This window comes from Hippocampus zosterae, chromosome 10 (assembly GCF_025434085.1).
Source record: "Hippocampus zosterae strain Florida chromosome 10, ASM2543408v3, whole genome shotgun sequence".
Taxonomy (NCBI): Eukaryota; Metazoa; Chordata; class Actinopteri; order Syngnathiformes; family Syngnathidae; genus Hippocampus; species Hippocampus zosterae.
This window is the reverse complement of record NC_067460.1, coordinates 4988171-5012386: the sequence shown is the minus strand read 5'-3', so window position 1 is coordinate 5012386 and position 24216 is coordinate 4988171. Positions and strand designations below refer to the sequence as shown.

Below are 24216 nucleotides of genomic sequence, written 5' to 3'. Positions count from 1 at the left end.
CGACACCTAAAACAACAAAATGACACAAAAAGCCCTCTCCACTGAGATGTCAGATGTCATATGACTGCTATCCTGCACAGCTGTCGTTATATTCTGTCAACCCATCGACAGACCATGTCAATTTGACCTACGAGTATTCGACTTCCAAAACTGCATCTTGCAGACAAAGCAGTTCTAGTGGTTGTCCATGATGACCAATATTCAAGGAAGAAATCGCTGGGTTTCTGCTCTCATCGCGACCTTCATATACTCCATAAAAAAAGGGGTATCAAACTCATTTCACATTGTGGGCCACATATGGCCTCGTAGATGTCAAGTGGGCCGGACCAGTAAAAATATACCATACTCTGTGATAAATAACCAAAATAAAATGCTTTTCTTTTATTTTGGTCTAAAGAAGCACAACAACATTAGGAAAATGTCAAAATTTAAAGAACATATATATTTAAAAATATTTCATGAAGCACCTTAGATTTCCCTCGACAAATGAGCAATTTACTTTTGTCATTCACAAATATGCATTGCAAATGATCCCACTGATTGCACAAAGGCACACAACATTAAAAAGTAATTGGTATTGAAAAATATAGTTATGCACTTTAAGTTTCAATGAGATTTATAAAGAAAGGAATTTTTCAACCATTTACATATATGCATGTAAAATCTAAATTTGATCCCTGCCGCCACCTTACAAACTAAGGAGAGTGCAATTAAATGTGTAAAGCGTAACGTATTCACGTCTTTGATAGCGTCTGCTGTGTTGGGTCTGTCTTCGTGATAGACTGAGACTGCGGTTGTCTTCTTCTCTGATCAAAACAATGTGTCCCCCAGCAGATGCTCCATGAATTGCATCTTATTAAATTATTCATTCTGTGTCTTTTGTACATTTTTTCCACTTTAAATTATCCTGTGGGCATGATCGAACCTCCTTGGGGGCTAGTTCTGGCCCGCGGGCCATGTATTTGACACCTGCTCTATAAACTATCCTCTTAATTTTTCTTATCACATACATACACACCATAAAGCATGCTCTTAAAGGTGTTATGGGTACGTTGAAGGTAACTTCATTGTGTACATCGTCGCACACTTAGATTACTTTTATTTTTAGACTCCTTGGTCAACACAGTCAGCCAACCACCCACATGTAGAAATTCATGGCTCTAGACCGAGACCGGTATGGACATACAGGCATCCTCATTTCTCAAAAGGATGCCTGAAAAGAAATAATAGGATGCACCAGTAGAGAGGAAGTCTCTGTTATTCCGCAAGCCTCCATTTGGCTCAGCTACATCAGAAACACATCATCTTCTGAATCAGTCACAAAAAGCGAAGCGTGCGGCCACCCTCTCATTGGCTGTGATCCAGATGTTTACGTGCTTTAAGAGATGTGTGTGCTGCATTCCAATAGGACTAAGACCAAATCTTCCATTGCGGGGCAAGGTGGGAGAGGCTCCAAATGTTTGGGAGAGTACTCCTCAGGACGTCTACTAAGTTGACATTACATCATCGATGCGTGTCACAAAAAAGAAAACATCAAAGTTAATCATGAATGGTCCAAAGAACATTTCGTGTGTACAATGCATATTTGGACTTGGAATGACTCAGAAACATGTAAAACGTGATGATGTGTTGCTGGCATATTGCATTTAATGAATGTAAACACAGAGAAGAACCATTATAACGTTTTGATTTTTCTTCACTTGGCCAAATGCATTTGACAAAATGACAAAATAACTGATGGTGTAGTGGTACACTCGCCAGATTTGTGTTCAGGCAGCATAGGATCAGTACCTACTCTGTGACAGTGTGGTTGTGGCTGCGGATGGTTGTTTGTCACTTCATGTGCCCTGCGAGTGGCTGGTGACCAGTTCAGGGTGTAGTCTGCCTTTTTGCCCCAAGTCAGCTTGGAAAGGCTCCAGCAACTCCCCACGATCCTGTTCAGGATAAGCGGTGTTGAAAATTAATTGATGGATGTTGATCAGAATTGTTTTCATATATCATTTAAAAAAATTTTTTATTGTGACGTTTTTTTTACTTCACCCATCAGATATGGAATGCTAATAACTGAGAATAAGACAAGATCGATTGGCAAACTACAGACGAATACATTCCCTGATGCGTCTTTGCTCTCTCGAGGTCGACAGTGTTTCCCACTTAGAAAATAGCTGGACCTGAACTTCCAGTCTTGGATAAGTAAACCTTCTGCCCCTTTGTGCAACAAATTGCTGAATTCAAGCAAGAAGAGTCAATCATCTAAGATTTACTGGCAAGTCAGCAGCAACTCCAGTCCTCCCACTCAACATCTACCTACAGACAGATTAAACCCCTCAGCATTGACACCTTTGTGTGTGTCAAGACATTTCATCAATCGTGCACTTGAATTAACTGAGATTCCTGACTGAAGTAATAAAACATGTTGGCTATGAGGATCAGTCTGATTTTCATCACATTAAAATAGGCATGGCCGAAATATAATTTAATTTGAAAGATTTGACACACTTGTTTGATGGCAGACTCATTTGAATCTCACGAATGATCTTTCACTTGTAAGGATGTGTTCAAATACACTGAAGCCAAAGTTTGCATTTATTAATACTCTAATGTCCTTCAGTGTGGTCAAGGACTCACACAGTCGCTGATGCAATCTGTTCGCTTTTAAAAAAACAAAACATCAACAAATAAGACATTTTCGCACCGGAGCTGTTGATGGCCACACCTCACACCCATACGCGCCACACTCAGACTGACAATCTACCGCCATGGCTTGTCCCTTCTCACTGATGTGACCGCTCAGGGCAGATGAAATCCATCACCCTTTCACACCTGCATTTGGGCCCTCCAGCTTTTTGCCAACAAAACTCTCAACCTCGACAGCTTTGTGTCACATTCGCTGCGGAGGCTATTGCTAATGTTATTGCACTACAGTGGATGAGCTGCGGACAGAGCTGTGAATATAGTACAGTATTCACAAGAGCTTAATTCAAATGGGAACCCTTTGCAGTCACAGTTTGTTACTATCCCTTTCGGGGACAGTGGTTATGACAGTGGACAGCTTATCATGTGATCAGGTTACAGGGTGCGTGAAAGGGTAACACTGTAACCCACTGAACAATTTGTGTTCAAAGGGAACAAAAGTCATTCAGTTAACAGTTAAATAATGATCGTAATTGCTCGATCTTCACGAGCGTCGCGGCTGTGCTGGAGTCTATCCCAGCTGTCTTCAGGCAGGAGACAGTGTGCACCCTGAACCAGTTGCCAGCCAATCGCAGGCCACACATAGACATTAGACAAACCACGATTTGTGCTCACAGTCACACCGAGGGACAGGTGTCAAAGTCAAGGCCCGGGGCCAGATCTGTCCCGCCACATAATTTTACGTGGCCCGTGAAAGCAAATCAAGCATTTCAATTTCCAAGATGCTTACTAAAGTTAATTCGATCATTCATTTTGCAATCTGCTTTATCCTCACAAGGGTCGCGGAGGTGCTGGAGCCTATCCCAGCTGTATTCGGGCAGCAGGTGTCGGACGCCCTGCCCAGCAGGGCACGCAGAGATGAACAACCATTCGCGGTCGCACTCCCACAAGCCTGCTATGAATGTTTGTGGGATGTGGGAGTCCCCAGAGAAAACCCACGCAGGCCCAGGGAGAACACACAAACTTCACACAGGAAGGCCGGAGCCAGGATCGAACCTACGAACTATGCACTGTGAGGTCGACGTGCTAACACTGGACCATCGGTCCGCCACACTTGCTAAAGTGTGAAACAAAATTGCTAATTGTCGTATTAACTAATCCACAATAGCACATGCCATTGCAAGCATTTTCTCATTACCAAACAATCCATCCATCCATCCATTTTCTTATCTGCTTTATCCTCACAAGGGGTTGCGGGGCGTGCTGGAGCCTATCCCAGCTGTCTTCAGGCAGTAGGCGAAGGACACCCTGAACCAGTTGCCAGCCAATCGCAGCATTATCAAACCCCTTATTACATTCATGTAAACAATGTTGAAACAAGTAATTATTTTTGACATCTGATTTTAAAACTAGTTATGCATCAATTTGTTGTGTGCCGTGTATGTAATTTGTGGAGGTGATGACACATTTACATAGTTTCAAAAAATTTACCATCATAACAACCCTCCTAAGGAAACTGTAACTAAAATGTGGCCCATGACAAAAATGAGTTTGACACTCTAGATTCTAGAGTGTTCTATTTAACATGCTATGCATATTTTGGGATGTGGGAGGAAACCGAAGAAAGAAAGTTCTCTGCTAACGACTCTGCATCTGTATCACTAACTATACAATACAATACATGCTGATTTATATAGCGCTTTCACAACAGCGGCAGCTGTAACAAAGCGCTTAACAAAACAGTTAACATCAAGTAAAACAATAAACAACACATAACATAAAACACAGACAGTCTGGCAGGCATAACCACTTTTCCATCACACGCTTTGTTGTTTGAAGCAGTTTGAGATGAAAGAGGAGAGACTCAAAGTTTCCTTTAACCAGTGGATCAGAGACGTCATGCTCAAAATGTGCACATGTCAGCTACAAGCTAAGTTTCAAAGTCAACAAGAAGCTGTAGCATCCATTGACGAAAAGAGATTGGTTCAATTCTCCTGTCCCATGGAAATCCATTTCAATTCTAAGCGGCGACTCACGGTTCCAAATGCGCATTGGCGCTCTGCACCAGTGCTCCTCTCTCCTCATCCTCAACTTCAGTAGCCATCCATTCAGCCGCACCAACGCCGACTGTCCAACAGCGTCGACATAGCCACTGAACAAAACGGGGTTGTGAAAAATGCTGCCCATTACAGGCGCAAAAAACACAAGCGCCCCAGGTCTGTCCAGGGCCGACAGTCAATGGCGCCGACATTCTGTCACGTTGAGCCCGAGGCGATGAGAAATCGCCTCGTGCACAACAGAAAAAACGAGGTGGATCCCCGGAAAAAGCAGACAACGAAAAGAATCTTGTAAGAAATAAAGGGTTTTAATAAAGAACAAAAGGAGCCCGAACAGGGAAAACGATAACAGAAAACGCTGGTCAAATAAGGACCAGGAAAAAATAAGGAAGACAACAGAAAATGCTCGCGAAACGATAAAGGGCGAGGAACTACCGAGATAGGAGAACCGACGATAACAATTTGGTCACAATATGAAATCCGCGAAGGTAGAGGCCGTAAGGCAATAGGGCAGCGAGAAATTGTCAAGCGACGAGATTAGCGATAGAGAGCAATGGCACGGTAAGGAATTCTCCGGCAGTGGGAGAACTGCCGGAGTCTCATTAATATAGGAGGGCAATCAGTCCGAGATAGAGAACAGGTGCACCGAACAGGCGGAGGGAAAAATCCGCCACCTGTCGGCGAGCACGCGACGTGACACATTCCTCCCAACCAAAATCTGTGCTGGTACAGGCGTGCTGCCGAGAAGGCGCAGCCACCAAGCACAAATGCTTCCCCAAACAGTGAACAATAAGGGTCTTGCTAATGAACTAAACATGTTTTTCTGCCGACTTGAAAAGGACACCCCATTTCCCACACACACCCACCTCTACCAGAAACCACTCTACCTACCCCCCCACCCTCTTTTTCTCCACTAAAGATCCACGAACAGGACGTGAGACGGCTCTTCAAGCAGCAAAAGATCAAGAAAGCTCCGGGGCCCGACAAAGTGTCCCCCTCCTGCCTGAAAGTCTGCGCTGACCAGCTGGCTCCAGTCTTCACACAAATCTTCAACAGATCCCTGGAGCTGTGTGAGGTCCCATCCTGCTTCAAACAGTCTACCATCATCCCAGTTCCCAAGAAATCGGCAACATCGGAACTGAACGACTATAGGCCTGTCGCCCTGACGTCTGTGGTCATGAAGTCCTTTGAACGCCTTGTGCTGAACCAACTAAAGAACGTCACTGGACCCCTGCTGGACCCTCTCCAGTTTGCCTAATGGGCAAACAGGTCTGTGGATGACGCAGTCAATATAGGTCTGCGCTACATCCTCGAGCACCTCGACAGCACAGGGACCTACGCAAAGATTCTGTTTGTGGATTTCAGCTCTGCGTTCAACACCATCATCCCGGAACTCCTCACCCCCAAACTTCTCCACCTTGGTGTGGCCCCTCCAACCTGCCAGTGGATCCTCAGCTTCCTGACAGGACGGACACAACAGGTGAGACTGGGAGCAACAACATCATCAATACGCACCGCCAGCACCAGAGCCCCACAGGGATGTGTCCTCTCTCCACTGCTCTTCTCTCTCTACACAAACGATTGCACCTCAACAGATCCAGCTGTCAAACTCATAAAGTTCGCAGTCGACACCACGGTCATCGGTCTCATCAAAGACGGCGACGAGTCTGCGTACCGCCAACAAGTGGAGCAGCTGGAGCTCTGGTGCAGCCGACACAACCTCAGGCTGAACACGCTCAAGACTGTAGAGATGATCGTGGACTTCAGGAAACAGTCTTTTCCACAGTTGCCCCTTACACTATCCAACTGCCCTGTGTCAACCGTCGAGACCTTCAAGTTCCTGGGAATCACAGTCTCCCAGGACATGAAGTGGGAAGTCAACACCATCTCCATCCTGAAAATGGCCCGGCAGCGGATGTACTTGCTGAGGCTGCTGAGGAAGCATGGCCTGCCACAGGAGGTGCTACGACAGTTCTACACGGCAGTCATCGAATCAATCCTGTGTTCTTCCATCACGGTTTGGTTTGGGGCCGCCACAAAAAAGGACAAAATCCGACTACAATGGACAGTTAGGACACTGCAAGACTCAAGACAAGGGCACGGAAAATCCTCCTGGATCCCCCGCACCCTGCCCACCACCTTTTCCAGCTACTCCCCTCAGGCAGACGCTACAGATCCATGCGCACCAAATCCAGTAGACACTTAAACAGCTTCTTCCCTCTAGCCATTATTTCCTTAAACAGTCAATGACGTAGTCACTCTTCTTGTACTACAAAATGGTACTACAAAACTACTGGTTACTCTAAAATGGTTCAATGATTTTGTTGTTTACGATGATACTAATGCAGCGTGTTATACCGGAGACAAATTCCTTGTATGTTCTACATACTTGGCCAATAAAGATGATTCTGATTCTGATTCTGAAGAAAACCCATGCACGGTGAAAACATGCAAATTGTACAGAGGAAGGCCGGGTCCTGGAGTAGAACAGTGCAACTTTGCACTGTAAGGCAGAGATGCAAACCAGTCGAGCACCTGTTAAGATTACGGTACTATAATAGTTAAAATATTGACCTAACGTTGTCTCCATAGTTAAAGGCTTTCTAGCAGGGATAAATTGACCAAGGAATTATTTCTTTTGGGAAAAATGTTTGGAATAGCAATCGCCTTGAGACTTACATAGAAACAATTTCCTGAATATGAATTTGCATTTAAAATATAACAATGAGAAGGTACGGGAAAACAATTTGCTCAAATTTGTCATGAGTTTTACACAAGAGCATCCTCAATCCACTGTGTCATTTCAGAGTGATCTCTTTGATTTATTCCTTTTTTATTTTCATTTTCACAACAGTTAGAATATGCTTCTTTTCGCGCCTTGCCTCCCATGAGAGTGACTCTCCTGTTTTGTCTTGCTGCCTTTCCTGATTTCGCCCATCTCCTCCCCCAACGCCCATGGCAATTCGTCATCTTTGTACCTTTCATCAGACCAGTTACAGTCCTTTGTCAGTGTACAGCTGAACACTTCTGTGAAACGCTCGGCAATTTCATGTGCACTGCGCAGACAGGGTATGTTCAACAAAGTCTTGATTTTCATATATCTGCGGGCAGATTTACATTTGCTATCTTGCTATCTGCTAAACAAACCCCACCCGCGAACAGGCAGGTCGAGTTCCTAGCGGGAGGAACAACCAGATGATTGTGACGAGACATGTTATTTAATCTTATAACAGTGCTTCCACCATCATAGCACTCGCACCCTCCCGCCTTTGGAAGAGCACACATGCAGCAAAGTGAGAGAGGCCGTCTCCAGTGGCAGTCAACCCCTCTGGATATTAAGATGTTGGTCCTCCTTAAAGATGTCACTGGCACTGATGTCAGGATAAAACCATGGAGCTGTTGCTTCCAGTGGGGGTGGCTGCCATGAAAAGAGCTGAAACCTCCCGTTCGACTGAGATTCAAGCCTTCCAGTCACCATGTCACACACATTAGATTGCAAGAAGGATCAAAGACAATGATTAAAGGCTGTACTGGAGTAGAGGCTATTTTTCCTCTCTCTCCATTCCCTAAACACTTCTTGGGAAATATGCAGCCTTACTTCTTGATTATTGTTCCGGAGCGCCGGTTAGAAGTTTGTAAGATGTGCATTCAGTTGCATCAGATTGCAAGTTAAACAATTTGCTGTAAACATGAAATTATAAGATTAAATATTCATATCCACGCTTTGGACGCAGATGCTAATGAGGTCCTCTAATAGTGAGTAGAAGAAGAGTTTAGTTTGAGTGTTTAGTTAGTTTGACAGCCCAATTTAAGCACCAAAGAAAGATACCACTGCGTAACTCCGAAGCTCAAATATGGGTTCTTTTCAAGAAATCCCAGATGAATCGCGATCATGAAACAGTACATCTAACAAAAAGGATATTGCTTACCTGAACAACATAAAACATAAAACTAACCAAAAAGACTGCGAGCGCAGAATGAAGCAAACATGAGGACTTTTTTAAAGAGCAATGTGAGGCATAAAATCTCAAAACATTCAATGTGTCAGTGTGGTCTTTATCTAACAAGGAATGATGTTTACAACCATGTTAGCATCACTATGAGATTGTGCCAATATGATCCACACATGCACATATTTGAAGACAGTGGAAATTATCACCAGGCGCGATGGTAAACATCACAGGAGCTGCGACTGCTTTGACTCTTATGATGAAAATATATTCGATGTGTCCTGTATTTTATCGAAAACTAGTCACACGCTTGACTGGCTTTTATCACTCTGCATTGTCGCTTTATTCTCAGTCATCTTCAATGCACTTCAATGCAATTCTGGGAACGTGACAAAATAAGAGCATTTGATTCACAAAACATGACAACTTCCTGTGTCCAAAATAATTTCCAGTCCAGTGGGTTGTGGGACCTATACATACATACATACATGCTGATTTATATAGCGCTTTCACGCGTTTATTTTATTTATTTATTTTCCAAGATGGCGCCCGAGTAGGCAGCCTTCGGAAAGTGCTCTTCAAGAGCCTTGCTTTTTTGTTCTTTTTTGCTGTTTTGTCTTTTGTTTTGTCACATGTTGTTTGTTGTTTCATTGTGTGGACCTGATATGGACTGTTTTCAGCGCTTTTTGGCCACGACATTCGTCAAAGGAGCAGTATCTGTGCTTGGTGGTTGCGCCTTCTCGGCAGCACGCCTGTACCAGCACAGATTTTGATTGGGAGGAATGGCGGCGCCATTGACTGTCGGTGCTGGACAGACCTGGGGCGCTTGTGTTTTTTGCGACAGTAATGGGCAGCATTTTTCACAGCCCCGATTTGTTCAGTGGCTATGTCAGCGCTGTTGGACAGTTGCCGTTGGTGCGGCTGGATGGATGGCCGCTGAAGTTGAGGATGAGGAGAGAGGATCGTTGGCGAAGAGCGCCGATGCGTATTTGGAACCGTGAGTCGCTGCAAGGAATTGAAAATGGATTTCCATGGGACAGGAGAAGTGAACCAATCTCTTTTTTCGTCAATGGATGCTACAGCTTCTTGTTGACTTTGAAACTTAGCTTGTAGCCGACGTGTGCACATTTTGAGCATGACGTCTCTGATCCACTGGTTAAAGGACACTTTGATTCTCTCCTCTTTCATCTCAAACTGCTTCAAACAACAAAGCGTGTGACGGAAAAGTGGTTAGGACTGCACGACTGTCCGTGTTTTATGTTATGTGTTGTGATTATTATTTTACTTGATGTTAACTGTTTTGTAAAGCGCTTTGTTACAGCTGCCGCTGTTGTGAAAGCGCTATATAAATCAGCATGTTGTGGAAATTGTAGCAACGCGAAGAAAGCGACAATTTCTCACGTTCGCTCTCAGAGAGAGTGTGTCATTTTTTTTATTAGCACAAACAGCAGCAAAACTTCCCGCGCCAACCGAGACCCGCCGAAAGTCGGTTTCCATAGAAACCAGCAGATAAACATGGCGGTCCTTAAAGGGACTGCAATTATTTCTACCCCGTTACCAAATCGTGAACTCTCTGACACGCATATGCAACATTGCATTCACACGTTTGCAGTTGGTGGTGAATTATATATATAGAAGTCACGACACACGTCCCCCCAGAATTCAACCCAACAAAAACAGACACTCTAAAGTTCAAGTCGCGGGGGGCGACTTGAACTTTGGGGCGCCGTACGGGGGAGAGAGGAAGCGCATCCGCAGGGGGCGGTCGCGGAGGAACAGGAGAAACCGAAGACGGGGAAGTCACGGGGAAAGGGTCAGAGGGGAGAAGGCCAGGAGACAAGCTTCTGGTAGGAGGACGACCTCGCCTCGGCATGCAAGCCACTTCAACCGGCCCGGCCAAGTCCAAGTGAGCCGGCTTAAGGCGGTCCACCGAGACCCGCTCGGGTTTACCCCCCATGTCAATGACAAAATGTTTCTGTCCCGCCTCCAAAACTCGTAAGGGGCCCTCATAGGAGGGCGCAAGGGCCCTCTGTGCCCATCAACGCGAATGAACACATAACCAGCTGACAGAAGGTCCTTGGGCATGTGAGAAGTTGAGAACCTGGTACACCGTGGCAAGAAGTGGGCAGCGGGGCAAAGAGCCTGGCATTGTCCAAGTGGGTGGAGCGTTGTGTTGTGGCCGACCAAGGAGTCGAAGCAGTCGGCACAAAATCTCCAGGCACCCGCAGAGGCTGGCCATAAACCAGCTCCGCAGAGGAAGACCGGAGATCCTCCTTAGGCGCCGTCCTGATGCCCAGCATGACCCACGGGAGTCTGTCAATCCAGTTGCCATCCTTCAAAGTGGCACGAAGAGAAGCCTTCATCGACCGGTGGAAACGTTCGCAAAGGCCGTTGCCCTGCGGGTGATACACTGTGGTGCGGTGCAACTTCACCCCTAAGCCGTCTGCCACTGCAGCCCAAAGCTCAGAAGTGAACTGCACGCCGCGATCCGAGGAAATATCCGAAGGGGTGCCAAAACGGGATATCCAGGTGCCAATAAACGCTCGTGCCACGTCGACTGATGTAATGGACGAGAGCGGGGCGACCTCCGCCCAACGTGTGGTGCGGTTGACCATAGTTAACAGGTGAGTGCACCCCCGAGAAGAGGTCAGGGGGCCAACCAGGTCGACGTTGACATGGTCGAAACGTCGCTCAGGCACGTGAAAGTGTTCCAAAGAGGCCTTGGTGTGGCGGTGCACCTTGGCCCGCTGGCACTCCACGCAGGCACGAGCCCAATCTCTGACATCCTTCCTCAGGCCGTGCCACACGAACTTGGCTGCCACCAGTCTTTGAGAGGCCTTGGTCCCTGGGTGAGAGAGTCCATGGACAGCATCAAAAACCGTCCGTCGCCAACTCAAGGGAACCACAGGCCGAGGTGTGCCTGTGGAGACGTCACAGAGCAAAGTGGTGCCGCAGCTGCCAAAAACCATGTCCCTCAGCTGCAAACCTGTAGTGGACGACCGGCACTGCTGCACTGTGGTGTCGGAAACCTGGTCCTTCGCCATACTGCAGTAGTCGAGACCCAGGTGGACCGCTCCAGCTATGGCTCTGGAGAGGCAGTCAGCAACACAGTTGTCTTTCCCCGCCACGTGTTGAATGTCTGTAGTAAATTCGGAGACATAGGACAGCTGGTGTTGCTCTCGGGCGGACCATGGTTCTGCTGCCTTGGACATGGCAAAGGTCAACGGTTTGTGGTCGACGTAAACTGTAACCCGGCGGCCTTCCAGCATGTGTTGAAAATGGCGGATGGCGAGGTACATCCCAAGCAGTTCACGGTCGAAAGTACTGTACTTTCGCTCAGGGGGGCGTAACTGCCTACTGAAAAAAGCGAGAGAGAAAAACCGTCCATCCATTGTTCAAACACCGCCCCCACCGCATAGTCGGAAGCATCCGTGGTCAGTGCCACAGGGGCAGAAAAGGAGGGATGTGCCAGCATCTTAGCCCGTGCCAAAGCTGCTTTGGTGTCCATAAAAGCTTTGACCCTGCTTTCAGTCCAATCAACAGTGTGTTTGGGCTTCTTGCCTTTAAGGGCCTCATATAGAAGCCGCATAGTGCGAGCCGCTCCCGGGATGAAAAGATGATAGAAGTTCACCATGCCAAGAAATTCCTGCAGGGATTTCACGGTGACTGGGCGTGGGAACGCTGTGATGGCCTCCACCTTGGACGGGAGAGGAACTGCGCCTGCCTCCGTGACCCTGTGCCCCAAGAAGTCTATGGTGGAGAGGCCAAACTGGCACTTTGCAGGGTTGATGATAAGTCCGTGTTGACTGAGCCGTTGAAAAAGGGTTCGGAGGTGTGCCATGTGGTCTGACGTGGAAGAACTTGCTACCAGGATGTCGTCAAGGTACACGAAAACAAAGGGAAGGTCCCGCAGCACAGAGTCCATCAGGCATTGGAAGGTCTGAGCAGCATTCTTAAGCCCAAATGGCATGCGTAGAAACTCGAACAATCCAAAAGGTGTGATCACTGCCGTTTTAGGGATGTCGGGGGGTGAACGGGAACCTGATGGTAGCCCCTCACGAGGTCGACCTTGGAGAAAATCACCGTGCCGGCTAGGTGAGCTGAGAAATCCTGGATGTGCGGTACAGGGTAGCGGTCGGGCGTAGTAGCGTCGTTGAGCCGTCGATATTCTCCACAAGGGCGGCAGCCGCCGCCGGGTTTAGGGACCATGTGGAGAGGAGAGGCCCAAGGGCTGTTCGAGCGGCGCACAATTCCCAGGCGCTCCATGTTGTCGAACTCCGTCTTGGCCACAGCCAGCTTGGCCGGGTTCAGGCGCCGCGCTCGGGCGTAGACCGGTGGGCCCGTGGTGGCGATGTGGTGTTCCACCCCGTGCCTGGCAGCCGCCGAAGTGAAAGTGGGCTGTGTGAGTGCAGGGAATTCGGCAAGCAGGCGGTGGAAAACGTCCGTGAGGGGGACTATGCTGGAGAGGCGGATAACATCGGCCGGTCCGAGTATGCACGCGTAAGAACAGAAAGTGGCAGCGTCTATTAAGCGTTGGTTTTTCACATCCACCAAAAGTCCATGAGCGCACAAAAAATCCGCCCCCAAGAGGTACATCGACACGCGCTGTAACAAAGTTCCAACTAAAGCGCTGCCCACCGAAGCACAGTTCCACGAACCTCATGCCGTAGGTGCGAATGGGGCTCCCATTCCTGTCAGCTACCATGTCGATCTGCGATGCGGGCAAAATGCTGCGCTGTGCCCCTGTGTCGTAGAGGAAACGCCGTCCAGAGATAGAGTCGCGGATGAAAAGCAGCCCGCCAACGTTGCCGACGCTCATGGCCACTAATGAGCGCCGGCCGCGGCGTTTCCCGGCCCGCCGAACGAGCATGGCGAGCGGCACTTCTTAGCCTTCGGTCCGAACTTGGCGTGGTAAAAACATAATCCAGTAGCTTGCTGCGGGTGAGGGACAGCCGCCGCGATGAGTGCGTAATTATCGGAGGCACTAGCGGCAGTCACGGGGAGGAGAGCCGCTGCACAGTGTTGCCAGGCGGCCAGGAAAAATTTATCAGCCTCCGCAGCGAGCTCTCTACAGTCAGTGATAGCGGTGTTAGCCAAAGCTGCCCTCACCTGGGTGGGTAACTGGCGCAGAAAAAGGTGAAGAAAAAGAAAGTCCGGTTTGTGCTCGCCTAGCAGCTCGAGCATACGATCCATTAATTCGGAGGGCTTGCCGTCCCCCAGGCCGTGGAGAGAAAAAAGTTTGCCGGCCCGTTCAGCGTCGGAAAGTTCAAAGGTTTTTAATAAGTGAGCCTTCAGCGCATCATATCGTCCTTCTGTCGGAAACTCACGACCCTGGACGCCGTCGAACCGCCCAGCGTGGAAACAACGTAGTAGTATCTCGTAGTATCCGCAGTGATGTCGCGTAGGGCGAACTGGGCCTCAGTCTGAGCGAACCAAGCAGACGCAGATGATTCCCAAAACTCGGGGAGCTTGAGCGAAACAGCGTTCACGGACATCTTCGCGGTCTGGAATCGTCCAGCAAAAAACGTCGAGGGTCACCAGTGTGGAAATTGTAGCAACGCGAAGAAAGCGACAATTTCTCACGTTCGCACTCAGAGAGAGTGTGTCATTTTTTTTATTAGCACAAACAGCAGCAAAACTTCCCACGCCAACCGAGACCCGCCGAAAGTCGGTTTCCATAGAAACCAGCAGATAAACATGGCGGTCCTTAAAGGGACTGCAATTATTTCTACCCCGTTACCAAATCGTGAACTCTCTGACACGCATATGCAACATTGCATTCACACGTTTGCAGTTGGTGGTGAATTATATATATAGAAGTCACTACAATGTATTGTATTGTATTGTATTGTACTCTCACTTAAGGTGCACGAAAACAAAATAAAATCTTTCTCAATAATTTTGAAATATTGCAATGTTCAACAATTGTAACTCTTTAAGTTGCTGAGAACTGTTGTGGCAATTGAAGCATGTCATATAGATTCATCGGTGTTGACTCAGCTACTCCTGTAACCATTTCAGAAGGTTCCCCATATTTCCACACAATAGGTCAAATATGGAAGTAATAAAAGTATGTGTACAAGGATCTCTTATTCAGCACATCCTTAGTTTTTGGGAGGATCCCTATGGTTTGGGATATTTTTCTTTTACCTATTATGTAGCTGCCAGCACGGTTTTGCATCTACAACTGTTCCAAGACATTTTCATAAGGTAATTCATCGATTTGATGATGAAGTGTATACAATATCATTCACATCCATGCATTCATTTTGCAACATTCAATGTGTTCAAATAATGTGAAGATCATTTGAATGAGGATGTTTGTGGGCTTTGATTTGACATTTTTATTGAGAAAAATAGGATGCTCCAATGTTTTAAACTTCAGCCTGTTGCGTCTTTTACAAGCAATTTCTCCTGCTGTGGAGAACACACGCTCACAAGGGACGGATGAGGCTGGCGTACAAAGGAACTCCTTTGCGAGGTGGGAGAGGTTTGGGAAAGAAGTGTGTTGGTCCTTCCAGTACAACAGCGGGTCCCGGTCACGTGCAATATTCCCCTGTGCCAGGTACCGCTGGACCTCAGATACTTCCTGGAAGCTTGATTGTCAAACATGGAGTGGAGAGTCAACTAATAATAATTACTGATTGTCAATTAATCATCAACATAGCAACCGTGAAAAGATGAGTGAAAGTTTGTATACCTGGCGTAATACTGCGTGTATCGCGAACTTCATTCTCATGCTTGGCCCGATAATGCCTCAGCATGGTGGAGGTGCTTCTGTTGGTGTATGACAATTCGACCCGGCAAATTCGACATTTCACCTGTAATGAAATGTGAATAAGAAGTAACTAAGAGTTACCTTGAAATGTATTCGGATAAGAATGGTACAATACATGTCAATAATCTGAGAGGCACTCTGCGAGTGGCTCTCGCCGAGAGTCTCTCGGCGACAGAAGGCGATTTGAATAAATAAATAAGTAAGTAAGTAAGTAAATAAATAAATAAATAAATAAATAATGCCTTATTCTCCAGGACATCAAAATGGTCCCACACGGCGGATGATTTGCGTCTCTGCTCCATAATGTCACGTTGTGCCCGAAGCGATGGAAAGATCGCTTCGTGCACAACAAAATAAGGAGGTGGATCCCCGAAAAAGCAGACACGAAAAAAAGGATTTTGTCAGAGAACAAAGGGAGTCTTTAATAAAGAACACAAAATACCCGACAGGGAAAAATAACAAAAAGTGCTGGTCAAAATAAGGACCAGGGAAGGAATAAAGGGAACAACCGAAAACGCTCGCGGAAAACAAATGGCGAGGAAGGTCTGATTAGACAAGTGTATACATTTCATACGAGAAGAATAATGACGGGTAGTAACAGCCACAAGGCTAGGAGGCAACGAGTAATCAAGGTAGGAATCTGAGCGAGAGAATAATGGCACGGCGTGGAATTCTCCGGCAGTGAGTCGACTGTCAGAGCGTCCTAATAAAGGCAGAGTAATCACCGACCAATGCGTAACAGGTGTGTGGGCGGCGGAGAGAAAGCCCGCCCCCTGCTGGCAAACATGGGACGTGACACATAATCGGCAAGGCACGAACACAAAGTCTGCACTGACACGAACTTCGACAAGCGAGCGTGAGTGAGGTCTGGCTTGTTTCGGCAGGTGGCATTGTGTCGCCAGACGCACTTCCTCATAAACACTGTGCGGCGGGCTTTTGCTGCGTCAACGCCCTCTGCACTGAGTCGACGCCCCCTGGACTAAGTGGCGCGTGTCAATTAGCAGCCTGGACTGTGTCAACGCAGCTGGTGTGTCAATTAGAAGCCTCGACTGTGTCAATGCAGTTCACGTGTCAATCACGTGACGTAATGAAGCAGCACATGCATCGACACGTGGTTTGCTGTGTGAGCCCGGTGCATGTGTCAATGCATCGGTGTCGCTGGACCCATCACTAGTAAGTACTGTTTTGTTTTGATGATCTGGCTTTTGTGCGTGTACTGGTGTTACATTGTTTTTCGTTCGTATTTTGCGGTCTTTATTTTTCTTCCTTGCTCTTTTGTGCAAGCACTTTTTGTTACTCGTTGGGATTTGCCTCCTGGTCCTTATTGTGGACCAGCGCTTTATGTTCTCGCCTTATTTTCGGTGCGATTGAAACATTAAATTGTCTTTTTCCCTACGGAGACCGTGTTTTTGTCTATGTTTTTGGATCCCCCCAAACTCGGCTTATCCGAGACTTAACAAGGTGACATCGGTTGTACCGGCAGTGATTTCCTTTTCACAATCTCTTGCATCGACTTTATTTTTCTGTTTCATTCACATGAGTGGTCGTTATGGCTGTTGCTCATCATGGCGTGTGCGCGCGCGTGCATGGGTGCGTGAAAAGGGCGGTGAAAAGTAGTTTTCATGAACAAATTGCCACATTTACAATCAAAATGTGACCGTCATTCGGTTGTGATTAGTCTTCTGTCGAAGAATTCATCACATTTGTCACATTGGTGTTCCACGAGGGCCTTAGAGGCCTTCTCAACAGGCGCGAACACTATCAGAATCACAGACCTACATTTTACAACTTAAATGAAGGAGATAAAAAAAAATTGTCCAGCACTCTTTTGTCTTCATTTCATAGCGTGTGTCTTGGCTGCATGGATTCCAGTCCTCCATCCATCCATTTTCTGTTCCGCTTTATCGTCACACAAGTGTGCTGGAGCCTATTCCCGCTGTCTTCGGGTAGTAGGCGGGAGACACCCTAAACTGGTTGCCAGCCAATCGCAGGGCACACATTGATGAACAACCATCCCGTTCACACTCACACTGTGGGACAGTTTAGAGCAGGGGTGTCCATTCCGCCGATTGTGATCGACCAGTAGCTCGTGGACTGGTCCCAAGTCGATCGCGAGGGGTGTAGGGGGGAAAAAAAACCCAAAGAAACATTTGTGTGTCTCTGCGAATGTTAGTAACATATGTTTTGTGTTAATGCACACTGCACCCGAATCATCCAATCAGTCTTACTTTCACAAGAAGTATTAAATGAAGAAACTAAAATAAAGTAGGTCATCTTCAACCTATGGTGGCACGTGAACTGCAGCACCCGAAGTTATTAGCGCTCAGCAGTCTGTGATTGCAGCTTGTGATCAGAGCTGTCGAGCTATATCTTTTATCGATATTATTCTCATTCAGAGATTGTTTCATGGACAATTAACCGAGGCCACGGGCAAAGAATGGGAATCTGGAGGGCAGAGAGAAGCACTTTAAAACAGTACGCATGAGCTGCGATCATTAACAGGCTGCCTAAGTGCGTCGCATGCCTAGGCGTCAGGCTATTGCTCATCATGGCATGCATGTGTATGTGCGATCTTATGGGTACGTGCGCAGTAATGGGTCAATCGCGGGTTGGTTGATCGATTGTAGATCTTAGGTCAAAAAAGTTTGGGCACCCCTGGTTTAGAGTGTTCCATGAACCTGCCGTGCATGTTTTTTGGAATGTGGGAGGAACCGGAGTAACCAGAGGAAAACCCAGACAGGAACGGGGAAAACAGGCAAACTCCACACAGGAAGGCCAGTTTGTAACAATCTCAGGAGGAGGTTCTGGAACTGTGCGTAGTTGAGGAGTTTAGTCATAATAATTTATGGTTGTTGTGCCTCAGACAGTGACCTTTACCTCCTAAAATTATTTTAACCCTGGAGAACCCAAGAACCCGGTTCTTCTTTGGAAAATGATGAATTATCCACGAAATTATTGCTATATGTTCACTGAACACCAAAATATGTTTTTTTTTTCAAATATTCAATTCTTTTCTCCTAATTTAGTATTCGAGCCAAATTTGACTTTTTGGGATTTAAGGATAGCATTTGGGTAGCAGAATTTATAGGGGCCAAATTTAACTCCGTGGGTTCTCCAGGGCTAAAGACCAAAACATATTATGTCTTCCTGGGCTCTTTCTCTTTCTGCACACTTGGCGTGTGCAAACCAAATTTGACAATGGCAAGGCTGTGAAATCATGTCTGTTGATATGCTGATGTTGTCTGTCTTCAATCAAAGTAAAAATATACTGTATATAAAAAAGAAGGTGCCTCAATGGAAGTATGCAATTGAAAATAAACACTATGACATTATCATTCTCTTCTTTATTGTTGTCAATTTTATTTCATGATTGTTACATTTCAAATTGTAAAATACTGCTGTGATGAGTTTTATCTTCTTTAAAAACACACACCCCATACCCTCACACACATAGCACTCTTTTTTGTTGTTGTTGCAGGTATTGGTCCCTTGTAATATATCATGTTCCACTTTGAGTTTAAAAACATGAATTTGTCAATCCTATGAAACCAGTTACAGAGCATAGTCTGATTTTCTTGTTTCCAGTGGGTTGAACATGTTAAAAGATGTCCAGTGTAGAGCGGCAGCAATAACTACAGAATGAAGTGAATCCCGATTTTAAAAGAAAGCAACACAGAGAGAGAAAGAACATCATTTGCAATCACGGCGATTCCCTTAATTTCCATACACCAAAGGAAAGAAAAAAGACACGTCAACAAGTTGGATGAACATCTGATCTTCCAGATATGAATCCGAGTAGTCTCCTCAATGTTCATTCACCGCTCGTTGCTAATTTCGGCTGCAAATGAGAGTGGAACCTTTGAAGCCAGTCCAGAAATATGCTCCATATGTTCCATGGCACTTCAACTTCAACTGTTTCTATGACTGTTTCTCCTACAGGACACACCAAAAATAATTAATCAGTTAAACTGTCACCATCAAACATTGATTAACTGATTGGTGTGTGCGTGTGTGCGTGTGCGTGTGCGTGTGCGCGCGTGTATGTGTGTGTCTCAATTTTCACTATATCATGCAGGTGACTTACTCTTCTCACAGGGTGATGTGTACTCGGTCGTGGCCACATCAGCTGCAAATAAAAATAAAATCAGATAAACATCTTCGCCGGGGGAACAAGGAAAAAGAGCACACAGAAAAGAATATGGACTGTAAAACGTTGGAAACAAGACTGTTTGAGTTCCAAGCCGGTGTTCCATTGGAAAAATGTGGCAGAAGCAGAAGAGCATCTTACTTGGCTGGTAGTAGTCGTAGACTTTGACCACAGCTGCCTTCAGGTTCTCGACGAGCATGTCCTGCTCCAGCGTCATGCTGTAAACCGCCGTCTCACCTTTCATCAGCTGAGAACACAAAACACACGCCACTGAAAGGGCTAATGGAGGATGGCCCACATTTTGTGTCACTTGAAATGTGAAAGAACATATTTTTTGTAAAATAAGCCTCAACTTGAATTGACAAGCAGGGTGAATCTCATTGAATTAGTTCCACAGTCATTGACTGACGATCTAAAATTTGGGAAGGGAAAAAGCTCAGCAGAAAAAAGAAACATCATTTCATGTACTTTGATGAACGTGTCTTTATAAAACTGTCACATTTTAACAGCTTGAGGTTTCTGCGAAATCACTCAATCTCATCAATAAAACACAGTCACTCGATATGGGATCACTTACATGTTACCCGGAAAGGTTTTTGTAATTTATGACATTATCATTTGATGATAAAAATGCAAGTGCTTTCAAAAAAACACAACAACTGAAACGACTTCATCGGCCTATAAAACTACCTGGTAACTAAATGACAGCGAATTGCCATTTGTTTTCATCTCGGTCAAATAATTTGCATACATGCTCTTTCATCGGCCTCCTTCCGATCAATTTGTGTAGGTGAGAGTGCCTTGGGGAGGGGAGGGGGGAACGCACAGCCAATTGTCTGTGAATCTGCAAAGGCGTCAAGGTACTGCAACTCAATTCCATTGATTTCGAGCATTGGTCAGCGAATTTCAATCCAGTACATTTTAGTGATGAAAAAAATCTCCTACCCGGTCCAAGTAGATGTTGATATAACCATCTTCCACTTCCACACGCTTCACTGATTCGTTGTTCCTGAGCTGGAGCATCACAAAGTAAAGCGTTGTCAGCGTAGTTCAAATAGTAACAGGTGACACACCAATATTTGAGGGGAGAACAAAAAAATTGGAATTTACCATCTCCAGAGAGTTTTGATCCAAAAAGTGTCCAGAGAGGAGTCTGATGTTAATGATGACCATGTTTGTCTCCTCTCTCCGACCCTGGTATCTGCAAACACAAAATGGTTTCTCTGCAACTCTCAAGAAATAAACAGATTCTAAATCGGGCATGGACGCAGACGTTCTTAGGGGCAGGTGCTCAAGCACAAAGAAACCACAGCATGTGGTTGTTTTGTTGTTTGCCCTTACTTTGCATCTTTTGAAAAGTGAAACATATTAGGAGAACATATTGTGTATTTTGTCCATATTTAAAAAGGCATTTTTGTCTTTTATCTGGTCAGGAAGTGCGTGGGTGCTCCTACGTTGCCTTGCAGCAGCACCGATGAAAAATGTACGTTGGCCATCCCTGATCTAGATAATGTCACCATAGTGTTTGTTGAGTGTCCTCCAAATTGTCAGATAAGATGAATTCTTTTCAAAGAATGCACATTGAAAATACTTTTGAATTCAAATTTCTCATCCGCGTACTTCACCATTTTGTCTCATTTGCCAAGATACTCATTCAATGAAAAAGTTGCGAACAATCTCCAAAGTATTTATTTGACGGTCTTATCATTCATAAAACATTATAGCAATTAAATTTGGACGTACGATATGGGACACAGCAGGAATGAGTGACTGATAATTGAGCTCAAAATGGTTTTGAGGACAATCCATGGACGCAAATCATATTTGGCAAAATGAGTAATCTGTCGAGGCAGAGAGAGTCATGCATGCACACTTACCTGACATTGACAGATAGGTGGAGCTGTGGCTTGCCGGAGCTGCACTTTGAAATGGCGTCCGCAGTGATTTCGAAGGCAGAAAAGTCAGGAGGAGGGGGGATGTTGTAATGCATGGAGATCTGGCAGGGAACAGGACCAACATGTGTTCTTTGAACACACTTCCATCTCAATCGCACATGACGCTTCAACTAGACCAGGAGTGTCAAACTCATTTTAGTCACGGGCCAATTTGGAGTTACATCTTCCCTCAGAGGGCCATTATGACGGTGAGACCACAAAATGATTACCTATACACAACAAATTAAGAGATAACTCGTTTTGAAATAAGTCAAGCCGATTAACATAGTTTGTTCAGTTATTGTTGAAGTGACGGTAAACAGGGTAACAAAATGATTGCAAAATCTCAACGTAATTCATTACATGTGACAATTTGACATTTCGGTACAGATTTAGCAACACGTTATCGGCTTTCGCAGGCCACATCAAGTGACCCGGCAGGCCGGATCTGGCCCCCGGGCCTTGAGTTTGACACAGGTAAGCAGGACAATCAAAATCATGGGTACAGTCGGAATCTGATGACCGCAGGTAATGTACGAACTGTGTTACAAGAAATTGGATCACGAGTGCGAGGTCGTGGAAACGACGCCTGAAGTTCATCCCGAACATCGGCCCTCGAGTCAAGTACAAAGCTCGGATTTTGAAGCCTCGAGCAGCAACAGCTACCACCTGGACCAATTAACTTTTAATTATTTGCATGTGAAAGGTGTGTCTGCCAAAAACATTGATACATTGCCAAGTGAGATCTTACCTGTGCCAGAACACAGCTCTGCCCCTCGGCTCGAACGGTGTATTCCCCAGGGACTTCGCTCAGCTCCTCCTCCTGGTATAGGAGCCGATTGCTCTGGTCCACGATGAACTCCTTGTCCAGACCTCCTGATGACGTTACGTTCACGACAGTCCTCCCCCCAACGCTGTATGTGGCAGCGGCGTATTTCGCCAGCGCCTGGAGGGCCACCACGGTGTCCTGAGGAGCGCAAGCGTACAGAGTCAAAGTAGTCTTCCTGGATGGTTGAACCTTCTCCAAACTCCCGCTCGCAGCTTTGCTTACCTGCGTGGAAGAGAAGCCTCCGTACGGATTTTGCTGCTGCGTGAGCCAGCGCACGATGCTGGAGCTATAATCCAATATGAAATCTGGCAGGGCGGGCCCGGAGAGCAGCGCCAGCAGCACATAGGAGGTGATCTCCACCTCAAGAGAATCCACTCCTGTGCCAGAGACGCCCTCTCGGTGCCAGTGGCGGGTTCCCCCTGCCATGACATTAGCGATCAACATGGATCACAGAAATGACTGGGGAAACTTTGCGTTGTTCAACAATTGAAATCAGCAACATGGAATCAAACGAGAGAATAGGGCAGCAAAATAAAATGCAAAACGATAAAACTCAGCTTTGCTCCCAACTGTCGGAGCTAAATTCACGTTTATTTTTGTGACTGTCGATTTCAAGAGGCGCAACAACAGAAATGTTTTGAAAGCGAAGCCACACTGAGTGCTGTGAGTCATATTATGATGTACCAATTGTCGTGGAATTCTGGTGCAAGTCGGTGATGAGTTTGACTCTCATCTCCTCATCCCGAGCCAGGGTGAAGGTGTAGGACATCAGCGCTGTGGTGTACAAGTTGTCCATCTGGCCGGCTGCCTCCTTCAGACAACCCAGACACCTCTGGATCACAGGATCCTGTCACAGAACACACACAAAAATGTAAGGGATCCAATCGTCTCAATGGGGTCGTCAAATGACTGCTCTGTGCATCTTGGAGTGAACGGTTTGCTTCCAAACATTTTCAGACAAGAAAATGTCCTCTTTCAGTCAGATTTAACGTTAACTTGCAACGGCTGTAAAATGACACACATTGGAGACAAATTGAAGAGGCTGATTGTTTCAATAAGAATCGTGCGGGAGTCTCAATATAAGCACCTCCTGTCTTGCTGGCGGCAGGAAGCTCACATCCGCTCCACAGTTCTCCACCGTGTCTTTAGACTGTGAGCTCAACAAGTCATTATCGTGGCAAAAGTGTACTTGGAATTCCATGCGTTGTAAAGGCGGCACGGTGAGCAGTGGCTTATTTTCATGAAAAAAGGGCAACCCCATTAAAGCAGTGTGTGATTTTAACCAGCTTGGTAAATTCGGTGTTAAGTGCACTGTAATTTGGTAGTTGTGGAAAATTGTGCATGAAAAAAAAATCGACTGACTGACTGGGGTGCAAACAGCTAAGGCACTGTGCCTTAGCTGTTTGATTCATTTCATTCAAAAATTCTCAATCCTCCCAGAGTGACATTTTCTCAAATGCCATGTTGAACTGCGCTCGAAAAAAAGCGAAACGACATTTGACACCCACGGCCAGATGTATCTGCTGTTCTGTTTTTTGAATAAAGGTGAAGAGGAAGGTTGCCGATCGCGTCCAGGAGGACACAGACAGCGAACAGCTAACATCACAGCTGACAAGGTGGGATGAACACAAAAATGTCCACGTCTTATATCCGTATTCACACGTCGAAAATGAAGATCGAACTAAGCATGACATCCGATGAGGTTGGCGGCAAAATGGGTGTGACGTCACACTCACTTCAATGTCGGAGTCCAGTTCCAACAGGGCGGCAACGACGTAAGCCGTTAGGGACACGTCGTCACTCACTCCTCCCTGATGAGACATGAACATATGCATTCATGAATCATTTTATACTTCTTGCATTGATCCTGTAACATTCAACTAACAG

The 24216-nt window shown here is 46.1% G+C and overlaps 3 protein-coding genes across 3 annotated transcripts in view; 1 reads left to right on the top strand and 2 right to left on the bottom strand.

The window, feature by feature from the left end:
• The window catches only part of LOC127609257 (uncharacterized), a 123811-nt gene that overhangs the window by 28525 nt on the left and 71070 nt on the right, over positions 1 to 24216 (top strand). The gene's annotated exons all lie outside the window — the stretch shown is intronic.
• The window catches only part of LOC127609111 (alpha-2-macroglobulin), a 118472-nt gene that overhangs the window by 73941 nt on the left and 20315 nt on the right, over positions 1 to 24216 (bottom strand). The gene's annotated exons all lie outside the window — the stretch shown is intronic.
• Positions 19165 to 24216, bottom strand: part of LOC127609278 (alpha-2-macroglobulin-like protein 1) — an 87598-nt gene continuing 82546 nt past the window's right edge. Inside the window, exons 36-37 of the mRNA XM_052079128.1 lie at positions 19504 to 19545; positions 19165 to 19352 (exon numbers count right to left, since the gene is read on the bottom strand). Of these exons, the coding sequence (XP_051935088.1) occupies positions 19231 to 19352; positions 19504 to 19545 (164 nt within the window). The 3' untranslated portion in view covers positions 19165 to 19230. The remainder of the gene's footprint in view (positions 19353 to 19503; positions 19546 to 24216) is intronic.